The sequence below is a fragment of the Desmodus rotundus genome, chromosome 4 (genome assembly GCF_022682495.2).
Source record: "Desmodus rotundus isolate HL8 chromosome 4, HLdesRot8A.1, whole genome shotgun sequence".
NCBI classification, from domain to species: Eukaryota; Metazoa; Chordata; class Mammalia; order Chiroptera; family Phyllostomidae; genus Desmodus; species Desmodus rotundus.
The window spans coordinates 26,570,279-26,584,055 of NC_071390.1; the positions used below are offsets into that span (position 1 = coordinate 26,570,279).

The 13,777-nt window shown below is 40.1% G+C and overlaps 1 protein-coding gene and 1 pseudogene across 1 annotated transcript in view; both read right to left on the reverse strand.

The window, feature by feature from the left end:
- LOC112307335 (cytochrome P450 2C19) overlaps positions 1 to 9,528 on the reverse strand; it is a 32,441-nt gene extending 22,913 nt beyond the window's left edge. The window contains exons 1-3 of the mRNA XM_053922676.1: positions 9,242 to 9,528; positions 5,290 to 5,452; positions 4,965 to 5,114 (exon numbers count right to left, since the gene is read on the reverse strand). Of these exons, the coding sequence (XP_053778651.1) occupies positions 4,965 to 5,114; positions 5,290 to 5,452; positions 9,242 to 9,409 (481 nt within the window). The 5' untranslated portion in view covers positions 9,410 to 9,528. The remainder of the gene's footprint in view (positions 1 to 4,964; positions 5,115 to 5,289; positions 5,453 to 9,241) is intronic.
- A 759-nt stretch (positions 9,529 to 10,287) lies between these two features.
- On the reverse strand, positions 10,288 to 11,421 carry LOC128780730 (vacuolar protein sorting-associated protein 37A pseudogene; annotated as a pseudogene).
- Between the last annotated feature and the right edge of the window lie 2,356 nt (positions 11,422 to 13,777).

Genomic DNA, 13,777 nt, shown 5'->3' on the forward strand with positions numbered 1-13,777 from the left:
ACAAATCAATAAACATAATACACCACATAAACAAAAGCAAAGACAAAAACTACATGATCATATCAATAGATGTGGGAAAAGCATTGGATAAGGTACAACACCCATTTATGATAAAAACACTCAGCAAAGTGGGAATAGAGGGAGCATTCCTCAACATCATAAAGGCCATATATGAGAAACCTACAGCCAACATCATACTCAATGGAGAAAACCATAGAACTTTCCCACTAAGATCAGGAACAAGACAAGGATGGCCTCCCTCACCATTCCTATTCAACATAGTATCTGAAGTCCTAGCTACAGCAATCAACAAGAAAAAGAAATAAAAGGCATCCAAATTGGAAAGGAGGAAATGAAACTGTCACTATTTGAAGATGACATGATAGTGTACATGGAAAATCCTATAGACTCTACCAAAAAAGTACTTGACCTAATAAATGAATTTGGCAAAACAGTGGGATACAAAGTCAATATTCAGAAATCAAAGGCATTCTTGTACACCAACAATGAAACATCAGAAACAGAAAACAGGAAAAAAAAATCCCATTTGATATAGCAACAAGAAAAATAAAGTACCTAGGAATAAACCTAACCAAGGAGGTAAAAGACCTGTACTCAGAAAACTACACAACACTGAAGAAAGAAATTAAGGAAGACACAAACAAATGGAAGAATGTACCATGCTCATGGATTGGAAGAATTAACATTATCAAAATGGCCATATTACCCAAAGTGATTTATAGATTCAATGCAATCCCTAGTAGAGTACCCATGACATATTTCACAGATATAGAACAAACATTTCAGAAATTTATATGGAACCATAAACGACCCCGAATAGCTGCAGCAATTTTGAGAAAGAAGAACAAAGCAGGAGGGATCAAAATACCTGAGATCAAACTATTACAAGGCCACTGTAATCAAAACAGCCTGATACTGGCATAAAAACAGGCGCATAGACGAATGGAACAGAACAGAGAGCCCAGAAATAAACCCAAGTCCCTACAGTCAATTAATATTTGACAAAGGAGGCAGGAGCATAAAATGGAGCAAAAATAGCCTTTTCAACAAATGGCGTTGGGAGATGTGGACAGCTATGTGCAAAAAAATGAAACTCAATCACCAACTTACACCATACACAAAAATAAATTAAGTTGTATAAAAGACTTATGTAGAAGTTGTGACAAAGTAAAATTTCTAGAGGAGAACATAGGCATGGAAATCTCAGATATTCCATGCATCAAATCTTTACCCATATATCCCCTAACGCAAGGGACATAGGGGAAGGAATAAACAAATGGGACTTCATCAAAATAAAATGTTTCTGCATGGCTAAAGAAAACATCAGCAAATTGAAAAGGGAACTGACCATACAGGAAAATACATTTGCAGATGATACCTCGGACAAGGGTCTGATCTCCAAAATATGTAAAGAACTCACACGACTCCACTACAGGAAGAGAAAAAATCCAGTTAAAAAATGGGCAAAAAATCTGAACAGACACTTCCCAAGGAGGACATACAGAGGGCCGTGAGAAATATGAAAGGATGCTCAGCATCACTAGCCATCAGAGAGATGCAAATTAAAACCACAGTGAGATACCACTTCACACCAGTCAGAATGGCCATCATAAACAAATCTACAAACAACTGATGCTGGCCAGGTTGTGGAGAAAAGGGAACGTTAGTGCACTATTGGGAATGAAGAGTGGTGCAGCCATTGTGGAAAACAGTATGGAATTCCTTAGAAAACTAAAATGGAACAGCCTTTTGATCTGGCAATGCCACTGTTGGGATACACCTCAAGAATCCTGAAACATCAATTCAGAAGAACCTATGCACCCCAATGTTCATAGCAGCACAATTTACAATAGCTGAGTGCTGGAAGCAACCCAAGTGCCCATCAGTAAATGAGTGGAGTAAAAAAATCTATGGTACATTTACACAGTGGAATTCTATGCAGCAGAAAGAAAAAGGAGCTCCTACCCTTTGTGACAGTATGGATGGAACTGGAGAGCATTATGCTGAGTGAAATAAGCCAGGCAGTGAAAGACAAACACCATATGATCTCACGTATAAGTGGAACCTAATCAACAAAACAAGCAAGCAAGCAAAATATAACCAGAGCCATTGCAATAAAGAACAAACTGACAGTAACCAGAGGGGAGGAGGGAGAAGGATAACAGGGGCAAACAGGGAAGGGCCATCAAAGAACATCTATAAAGGACACATGGACAAAGCCAAAGGGTGTAGGTATGAGGGTGAGAGGTGAGGATGGGTGGGGAAGTGGGGCATGGTGGGCGGAAATGGGGACTACTGTATTTGAGCAACAATAAAAAAAGAAATCTTATATACTACAACGCTGATGAAACTTGAGGACATTTTCCTAAGTGAAATAAGTGGATCACAGGACAAATAATGCATGGTTCCACTTATGAAGTACCTAAGTAGTCAAACTCTTGATATGTACAGAGTTTTGGCTGTGCAAGATGAAAAGTTCTAGAGACCTGCTGTACAACAGTGTGATTACAGTTAACAATACTGTGATGTACGCTTAATAATTTGTTAAGAGAGTAGATCTCCTGTGTCTTTTAACTTTATTTTGATTGTTGACGCTACTACAGATGTCCCCATCCCTCCCCACTTGCCCATTTCCACCCAGCCCCAACCACTCCTTCCTTCTGGCCATCACCTCACTGTTGTCTATGTCTATGTATCATGTGTATATGTTCTCTGGGTAATCCCTTCACCTTCTTTCATTAGGTGCCCTCTCTCTGCTCTCCTCAGACCACTGTCAAGTCTGTTCCATGTATCCATGCCTAGGTTTCTGTTTTGTTCATCAGTTTATTCTGTTCATTATATTCCACATATAAGTGAGATCATATGGTATTTGTCTTTCTCTGGCTTGGTTAGCATAACCCAGGGCCATCCATGGTGCTGCAGAGGGATTTCATTCTTTTTTATGGCCATGTGGTACTCCATTGTGTAAATGTATCATTGGTTTTTATTCACTCATCTACTGATGGGCACTTGGGGTGTTTGCAGACCTTGGCTATTGCAAATAATGTTGCAATGAACATAGGGGTGCACATATTCTTTTGAATTAGTGTTTTGGAATTCTTAGGATATATTCCCAAAGGTGGAATTGCTGGGTCAAAAGGCAGTTCCATTTTTAATTTTGTGAGAAAACCCCATATTATTTTCCACAGTGGCTGCACCAGTCTGCATTCCCACCAACAGTGCACAAGCGTTCCCTTTTTTCCACATCCTCACCAGCACTGTTTTGTTGATATATTGATGATGCCATTCTGATAGGTGTGAGGTGATATCTCATTGTGGTTATAATTTGTATTTCTCTGATGATTAGCAACATTGAGCATATTTTCATGTCTATTGGCCATCTGCAAATCCTCTTTGAAGGAGAAGCAGGGCATTTGTCCACTTTTTAATTGGGTTGTCTTCCTGGTTTGAGTTGCATAAGGTCTTTATACATTTTGGAAATTAACCCTTTATTAGACGTATCTTAAGCAAATATGTTTTCCCATATAGTGAGGTCCTTTTTCATTTTGTTGGTTTCCTTAGCTATGCAAAAGCTTTTTAGTTTGATGTGGTTACATTTATTTATTGTTATCTGTGTTTTCCTTGTCCTAGAAGCCATATTGGCAAAAATTATGGCTGTGACAGATGTCTGAAACTTTATTGCCTATGTTTTCTGCTAAGATTTTTACTGTTTTACAACTTACATTCAAGTCCTCTTTTCTATTGAGTTTATTTTTGTGTTTTTTACTGTAAAATTTTTTTAAACATGGGGGGTAATGGAATGAAAGGAAATGTGTAGTTAGCAGCTTTTAGGCCCGGTTTTGTGAATCGTTCCAGGGATATAAGCTTTAAAACAACTTTTATTGTAGCCTCATAGGTAGAGGATAATTCGAAAAGCTTTGGTGATTTCTGTTGTCTGTGTGAGTTTCACAGGTGAAATATGATTTTCAGTTTTTCCTTTCACTTAATATGAAAGAAAAATTTAAAAGCAAGTAGTTTGTATTCAAAGCTAAAAATCAGACTCATTATGACAAGTACTTTACAGGTCATTACATCTGACTGTAGAAGGCAAATATTTGCCATTACTTGCTACCCAAATCCAACAAAATTGGGGCAAAGTTTAGCAAACTGAAAACAGAGCCAAATTCCACTAAGAGAAGGCAGGGTAAGTAATTATTGATAATGCTTGAAATCCAGTTTAATGACACATCTTATAACTTGGTATTTGTGTATTTCAAAGACTTATAGTATAGCATGTATCAAAAATACATAAATCAATACAGTAAACACTAGGGACAAAAGTAATTAATGTCCATGTCTTAAAATAGTGCTGTCTTCACAGAGAAATGATAATTGATGAGAATTTAATGAAGACATGACTAAGCATTGAAAACCATAGATGGTATCATTTTGAGCCAGAACTGTAGTCCTAGGCCCTAAAAGCCACTCTCAGAGATACCTTTGAGGCTGAGCAAACAAATACAGGCATTTTTATGAAAGCACACAATATTTGTTACATGCTCTATAAGGGTGTGATGAGTCATTCTCTCACCTTGCCCACTTGACAAGTACCACCTGGTGAAAGGCTCTAGAATAAATAACCCATTTTTATGCTGCAGGAAAAACAATATTCCCTAACATTTTCAATAAAGGTCTCAAAATTATTCTTTGTGATTTCAGATTTGAAAACAATCAAACAATGTTCAGGAGAAAATAGGATTGAATGACCCCTTCTACCCACACTGTCTGCACAATTGTGGGTGTACACAAAAGAAGCATAAACACACCACCCTCCCTCCTTCACAAGGGGGCTGACACCACCACCCATAAAAAAGATTTGACCACCCCTGAAATGTTTCCAAGGACGTCACTAGGGAACACAGCAGTCTGTTAAGGTCAGAGTTACAGTGTACAGAATCACCCACCATTGGTTTTCCTCAGCTCCTCCACAAGGCAGCGGGCTTCCTCTTGAACACGGTCCTCAATACTCCTCTTGCCCATCCCCAAATTCCTCAGGGTCATGAGGGTGAAGCGCCGCATCTCTTTCCATGCATTTCCAGTGCTGAAAACGACTCCTACCAGGAGGGGAAACAGAAACTGACATGGAGGGGCTGGGCACGGAGGAGGAAGCTGACACTTGGCAGACACACGCATGGGCCAAAATCTGCTGAAGGTATCTTCAAATTCCTGTTGTCCATCCTCTCCACCCCCATTATAGAACTGAACATATATGGGTACACACGCACCTACCTTTTCCCATTTTAAATTTTTCAATAACTGGTAAAATTCCTCTGCCAGAGAACTCCTCGCCCCGATCAATCAGGGCTTCCTTCACTGCCTCATATCCATGCAGCACTACAGTGGGCTTCCTGCCAAAGTACACAGTGAACACGGAGCCGTAGACTTTGGAGAGCTGGCAAATGGAAAGGAGATGCAAATAGTAGCAAAAAAAGTCCCTCTTTGACAATGTATTGTGCCTGATTCAAAATGATATCATCCTGATTTTATGTTTTTATTCTGTGACACAGCTTAACATATTTCTGAAATTAATACGTAAATATGAGGGTGATTGTAAATAGCTGCCACTTATGTTCCTGTAAATGGCCTGGGTAATTTGTACACATTTTACAATTAATCCTCAAAAGAGTACCATCAGCAGGTTCATTTGCTGCTATTACAAAGAAGGAAACTGATGTCAATGAAATTCCAATTCATTGTCAGCATCCCCTAGCTACTATGTAGAAGATCAAAATTTGAACCTCTTCTTATTTGACCACTGCTATTTCAGTAATATGAGGGGACTCCCCTAAAAAACTGGGATTATCTTCTGGAGTATGGGCCCCTTGTAGTACAGGCTTCCCCCACTGGGTGAGTGTTCTAGGAACCCATCTGTATCAGTGTGCCATCTAGCATTGTTATGAGAGGCTGCGTTCAGCCTCAGTACATTTTTTTGGAAGACTTTCAACTCATTTGCCCAATTCATAATGGGTGATTTATGAGCACACCTGCCTACACCACACTGAGTGTTCAGCAGTTTTTAACCAAAAACAGCATGAGTCCCATGCCACATCCTCCCTATCTATCTGATCTCACCCCCCTGAATTAAATAAAGTCCTTAAAAAATGTTTTTCTCTATGTAGAAGTGGTAAAACAAAAAATGGCAGAAGCACTAAAAGGCATCAAAATTGATGAGTTCAAAAAACTGGTTTGTTTTTATATATGTATTTTATTGAATATGCTATTAGAGTTTTCCCAATTTTGTCCCCTTGGCCCCCCTCCACTGGGTACCCCTATCCCCTCCAGCAATCCACCCCCACTTAGCTCATGTCCATGAGTAGTGCATATAAGGTCTTTGTCTTCTCCATCCTATACTATTCTTGACATGTCCCTATTTTGTACCTCTTTACTATGCTTCTTACCCCCTGCCTCTTTTCCCCCATTCCCCACTTCCTCTTTGTAGCTGATAACCCTCCAAATGATCGCCATATTTATGAATCTGTTCCTGTTCTGGTTGTTTGTGTAGTTTGCTTGTTTCTTTGTTTGTTTGTTTGTTTTATAGATTCAGTTGTTGATAGCTGTGAATTTGTTGCAATTTTAATGGTTATAGTTTTCATTTTCTTTTTTTTAAATAAGCCACTTTAACATTTCATGTAATAATGGCTTGGTGAAGAACTCCTTAACTTTACCTTGTGTGGGGAGCACTTTATCTGCCCTTCCTTTCTAAATGATAACTTTGCTGGATAGAGTAATTTAGGTTGTAGGTCTTTGTTTTTCATGACTTTGTGTACTTCTTTCCAGTTCCTTCTTGCCTGCAAAGTTTCTTTTAAGAAATCAGCTGATTGTATTCTGGGAATTCCTTTGTAGGTAACTCACTGCTTTTCTCTTGCTGCTTTTAAGATTCTCTCTTTATCTTTAATTTTGGCATTTTAATTAGGATATGCCTTGGTGTGCTTCTCCTTGGGTCCATTTTATTTGGGACTCTCTGTGCCTGCTGGACTTGTATATCTATTTCCTTCACCAAAGTAAGGATGTTTTCTTTTGTTATGTTTTCAAATAAGTTTTCAGTTTCTTGCTCTTTCTCTTCTTCTGGCATCACTATGATTCAGATATTGCTATGTTTAGAGATGTCCCAGAGGCTTCTTATACACTATCCTCATTTATTTGAATTCTTATTCCTTCTTGCTATCTGGTTGAATGTGTATTTCCACCTTATGTTCTAACTCAATGATTCAAATCCCGGCTTGTTCCCATTCATTGTTGGTTCCCTGTAGATTTCTCTTTATTTCCCTTAGTTTCTTCCTTTCTTCATTTCTTCCTTTATGTTGTTGCCACACTCAATGAGTTCTTTGAGTACCCTGATCACCAGTGTTTTGAACTCTTGGTCTGATAGGTGCGTTATCTCCATTTCATTTAGTCTTTTTCTGGAGTTTTGTTCTGTTCTTTCATTGGGGCCATATTTCTTTGTCTCCTCAATTTGTCAGCCTCCCTATGTTTGTTTCTGTGTTTTAAGTAGAGCTGCTTTGACTCCTGGCCTTAGTAGCGTGGTCTATTGTAGTAAAGCACCTGTATACTGTGTGGGGTAGAGGATTACATAATTGCCAGGGTGGGGAAACCCTCTTCACTGCTTTATGGCTCCGTGTGGGGGAGGTCTCAGAAAGAGGTTCAGTGTTGCTGCCTTTCTTCTAGAGGTTGCCCAGCTCTCACCCCTTTTCCTGTCACTTCACCACTCCCCATATGCGATTGGCATCCCTGCAGCTGTTGCCCTGGTGCTGAATCCCAGAATGGGTGGGTTTGTGTACATTCTAAGACTGTGAGGGCCCTTTAAGCAGTGTCCTGAAATTCCAGCAGTTTCTTCCACTGCCCCAACCTGCATTGGAGTTTACACTCAGAAGCTATGGGAATGTCTGTTCTTGGCGCTGGAACCCTGGGCTGTGTGGTCTGGCCTGGGGCTGTGATCATTTTCTCCCAAGGTATCCGTCCTGATTTGTATGTGGATATGGGACTGTCCATTGCACCACCACTGCTGCCTCTCAGCACCACAGGGCATCTCCATGCCTCTGGGTCTCTGGGTCTCCACCCCCTCCTACCCATCTGGATGAATGTGGCTTCTTCAAGTCCTTGGTTGTTGGACTTCAATACAGTTTGAGTTTCTGAGAGTTTTTGGCGTTATTGTTTTTGCTGCTTAGTTGTAATTCTCTCTGTGGTTGCGCAAGGTGGAAAGCATGTCTACCTACTCCTCCATCTTGACTGGAAGTCTCCCAAAAATGTTTTGAGCAGTGGAAAAAAGTCTCAATAGGTGTATTGCATGAAATGGAGAGTACTATGAAGATGACTGAAGTTTAAATGTAAGAATAAATGCACATTTTTAAAAAATACAAATTCCATGTTTTTTCTGGTCCCCTGTCAGATATCAATCCCTGATGACCATCACATGAGCAACACCCAGCTGACTACTTCAGGATCATTTGCAGAGCTTTTATTACCAGAATTCTGATTCAGTAGCCCTGTGATAAATATGAGAAATCCATGCTTTACAAAATCACTCCAGATGATTCTAATGACCAGCCCAGTTTGTGATCCACTGGCATCACTATCACAGAGGAAGGTGAGCACCACAGAGGCAGTGCTAGGACTGCCATCGTTGCACAGATGGACAGTTTTGTGCTGGCTCTGGCCAAAGGATCCTGTTTCCAGGAAGGCAGCACTGATACCTATTTTTCTTTCATTTGCTTTTACTGTTCCTGATCCCAGAGTTTCTTTCATGACACCAGGCTTACTTTGGATCCTCAGACAAGTCAAGTTTTTATGGCTATTCTGAACAAAACACATTGCTTATGTAGTAGACGACTTTTTTAAATTAAAGTTATTGGAGTGACATTGGTTAACAAAATTATATAGGTTTCAAGTGTGTCATTCTGATACATCATGTGTATATTGCATTGTGTGCCCAAAACCCAATGTAAAATCTTCTTCTGACAACTTTTTGAGTGAAATCTCTAATCAAAACACTTTCCTTACCATTTACCTCCAGCTAAAAATTATAGCAAATCATGCAAAAACTAAAAACGGAAGCAGTTCTATTGTTTTATTTTAATGTACTATGGTTTATTCAAATATATTTTAATAAATATATTTTATTTAAAAGTAGGTGTTAATTTGCTTACCCTTTGCAAGCTGCTGGAGGAACATAAAACATACTTACATTGCTTAAGGATTTGCTGATGTTATTCACATCCAACTGTAGCATATTTCCAATAATTGGCAGAGGCGTGGGGCCCGGTGGAAGTTTCCCTTTTCCAGAGCTCTGTTTCCACAGTGAAAAGAGAAGCAAACAGGAGAGACAGATCACCAGGACCACAGCTGGATCCATCGTAGCTGTCTCTTTCTACCGAGGCAACTGAGAGCTTAAAGTCCAAACATTTATAACACTCCCTGCTACCCAGCATTACCTGTTTGAATCATGGGGTGATTACTGAGCTAGGTCTATTTGCTTTCATCTTTCTTTTTTGAGTGCCTCACTGTGGAGATTCTGGGTTGGGTTAACAGACTTGGGGTACAGCCAAACTGCTGTTATTTATTTTTAAACACCCCATGTAGTTGAGAAACAGAAAAGTAAATATTTTGATTTTAAAATATTGCTCAATATTCTGGATTCTTAGAAAAATGACCAGGTGAGAATTTATAACTTTGGGGCAATCCTTGTACATAAAAATGTTTATTCTTTAATGTTTGTTTTTTTATTCTTTTGATTTACTGTACATTTTAAAAGTTACTTTTCGAGAGGGCACATTGCCAGGCTTAGTGTTTACTGATACTAGGAATATTTAAAAGAAATTGTTTTTGAAGGCTTGATTATCCAGAAAGAATGAGGAAAAATAAGAGTCTTTCTACAGCTGGAAACAGTAATTTTTCATAAAAGTTTAAGAGGGAAAATATCTAAACAAACCATTTTTGATAAAGGAGTGAGGCATTTTCAAATCAAAAATACAAATTAAATGAAGTAACTATAAACTACTAAAGCTAGCTAAATGACATGCATAACTATTTAATAAGAGAAGAACAGCAGTGGAACTTAAATAATATATAATAAATTTATCAGTAACAAATAAACATTTTTAGTGCAAATTGTGCAGAAAATTTTCTCAGTCAAGATCACAGCAGTCATTCTGACCTGCACAAAATCAGTCTCAGTTCTGTGTATATTCTGTGGAGTATAGCTGTGTGTTCAACTGCTGTGGTGAATGATGATTTGCAAATCATAAATACAAATGTGCTTCGTTACGTGTCCCATTTCTCTCTTGGCAGTTTATGTTCCCAGGAACGTCTACAGTAGAGCAGGGCACTGGCTGTGCATTGCTATCACCTGCTGAAGTTTCTCTCCCTCGGCTCTTCTACCATGGCAAATTGTTCTCTTTTCCACGAAGCTAGTGAGAAAATCACGTATTTCAGTTTTTCCTCCCAAGGAATCTTCAGCTATGTTGTCAGATTCTTCCTCAGCTTCCTGTGCACCTACTTTTTTCCTGCCTGTATGGCACTCGCACTACAGCTCTCACGAAGTTCCTGCTGTCTTCGCATCTGTTTTTCAAAAGCAGATTTCTTTTGTGTAAGTAGTTCATACTTACCTGAATCAGGCTTACAACCTGCACTTCAAAGGCAGATTTTTTTCTTGCCAGCTACTCAGTACTTTTTAGTTAGTCATCCTTGTCAGTAATAACTTGTTTTAGTTCAGGGAAAGTAAGAAACTGTTTTAGTAATATCTCCTCTTGTTCATTCATATCTATAAGTTGTGTCACACTTCGTTCTGGGAGTGCTGGAAATGCATCAAGGACATCTGGAATCTTGTAACCCAAACCACTTTGGTTTACCTGTGCTCAAGTGTCTGTTGTGGGAACAGGTATTGGCAGATTTCAAAGGACAGTAAATGAAGGACCAGTGGGGTTGACAATTGTATAATTTGTCATTGATGAAGAAAGAGTGTCAGCAACAGATAAAGAGCTGATCGTCCTATTAGCTTCTTGTGGGGGATATGGAGGAATAAATGGAAAACCCTGAGAAGCACAAGGAGGCATCACCCTGGGTTACTGTATAGGAAGGGAATGCTGCTGAAGTCAGAGGTAAAATTGAAGATTCTTCCAAAGCTCACCCAATAGACTCTGAATAATTTTTCCAAGATCTGAGTGCATTGTACACTGTTGACTGTCAGGTTTTTTATAGAGAATGCCAACCCGTATTCCACATCTTTCTGTATTTCACCTATACTGGAGCAGGAGCTCTGGAGGGACCCTATCAGAGCCTCCTCTGCTGTTGGAGGCTGCCAAGGTCATCAGGGGAACCAGATGCAGAGGAGGAGGCTCTCCTGGTCAGGGGGAAGAGCCAGATCATCCTCCATGGGTCTCTGGACTGAGGCCCTAGACGGTTCTGGGCCTCAGCTGCTTCACCCAGCTGCTCAGCCTGGATGTTCTCCATGATCAAAAAACAGGTGTTCATACCCTGGACGAAGTGCATGGCAGCTGCGTCTTCTCTAAGCAAGCCCAGCTGAGAGGACTCAGATCCTGCGAGGCATTACTGCGGGGGAGCAGAGAGAGAGGACTCACTGCCCAGGACAGTCAACCCCTCTACATCTTTATCCTTTAATGGTTTAGCAAACACTAGTACACTTTATCCTTGAAATGAAAGCCTTTTGAAATATTTTAGTGTACCGTACTAACAGCATACCGAGATAAATATTAACTAGGGAACATAACTCACTCATCTTGAATGCCCAAATTGTATCAACTAATTAGCTAAGTAAATTTACATATACATTTTTACATCAAACAACACACTGAAAAGAGAATTATTAACTTTTCAAATGGGGAAAAGAAAATCCAGAGAGAACGGGACATCCATCCAGTGTCACACAGCTCATAAGTCACAAAACTGGGATTGGAAATTATATTTCCTAATGCTCACTGCGAGGCCCTATGGCTGCCTCAAGAACAGTTTTAGGAAAATTGTATCAAACCCCCATAACATTAGTTTACCTGGGTGTGTGTGCCACTGACTGTTCACTAAATAATAGACTTCACGTTAAATAGAAGCCCTTATTTGACTCCCAGGATATAAGGCCTATAGGATACAATGAGAAGAAATGAAAGACAGAGATTCTCCTCCTCTCCATCTCTCCATCACTGAGGGAAGAACCCATGTCAGAGAAGTTGTGGGGGAAGTGTTGAAAATCCACTCACCTCTTGGTCACCTCCAGGCACAGCTCCTTCCGTGGATTTGTTGGCCTGCCATTGCCAAAAATAATGGAATGACATATGCACAGCAAGGAAGGGGGATTTTAGACGGGATCACAGGTATGGATTCTGTGGAGGATGGAAGACAGGGACTTCAATGAACAGACCCACAGCACGAACCAGCATAACATGCAGACCCGATCAAGGAACATGTAAAGATCATGAGGATCCACATACCACTGCAATGATATGCCTTACTAGATCGCTAACAGTAATGCTTGTCCAAAGGCATACTCTGTAATGACACCAACATTTTGTCCTAACTACATCACTACGATTATGTCTACGGTCCTTTAGTAAGGAAAATTAAGACTTGTCAAGTCCTCATTTATACAATGTTTTGTCCCTCATGGTAACAGGGAGACTGACAAGTTACAGAATTTTCACATCCATCACATCTCTTTTGATACACTCGGTTGCCATTGCCGAAGGTAGAATTATGCCCATTTGAAGGATGAGGCAGCTGGCTGTGAAGTTTCGGCACCGTGCCCAAGGACACAGAGTCCTGCACACTTTCTCACAAGTAAACATTCAGTTCAAGCAAGTTCCCCAGCATGTAATGAGTGTGTACTGCATATGGTTCAGTGTTCTGTGTCTTACCTTAATCAGTAACTATGAATTGAACATTAACTGGGTCAATATTGCAGGACAGGCTGATGAAAACAGGGGTTAGGTTTAGTGTTATAAACTCTAGAAGCTGAGTGAGTCAGGTGTTGGTAAACCTTTATCCAGGACAAAGAGCAGCACAAAATTGCTGCCTCAGTAACATGCTCTGGACTCTAAAAAAGCCATGTTGCCAAGTCTTGGATGAAGTGAACTCAGCAACTCTGTTTTCACATAACCACATCGATCTTTGAGAAATACCTTACTTTCTGACACAACCACGTACCCCAGGCTCATTTGTCCTGCTCCTGCCCCAGCTCTCTAGTGGGCCATTTCTCCAAAGAACCATGGTTCTTAGTCTAAAGTGTGGCTTAGAAGCCAAGCTCTGTGCACTAGATGTGCCCACTGTTAGGAGTGTCACAGCTACCAGGCTTCTCAGTGAACAGAACTAGGGAGTATATGCACTCTGTGTTTGTGAATGTATGTGTGTGTGTTTATGTATATACATATCATCTACACATACTGGGTACCTTGAATTCATACTGATATATCCTATTCTAATCCAACACAACAGGGTTTTTTACCCTGTCTGTATTTATACCTTCCTTTGCCGACAATGATGAACTTGTCTCCCTTTATCCTTAATATATTTACTTATTTGATCGTTTCCCTTAGAGAACCAATCTTTTATGTCTGCCACCCTACCCTCCCCTGGGTAAGGATGTTCTTCTTTTCCTACTTGGACTACAACAGTCACACGAGACCACCACACCTGTGGATGCCCACCTTGTCCTGATGAGGCCCAATACTCCACAACTGACTGCTCCAGATGTGGACACTGCTCAGTCTCTGAC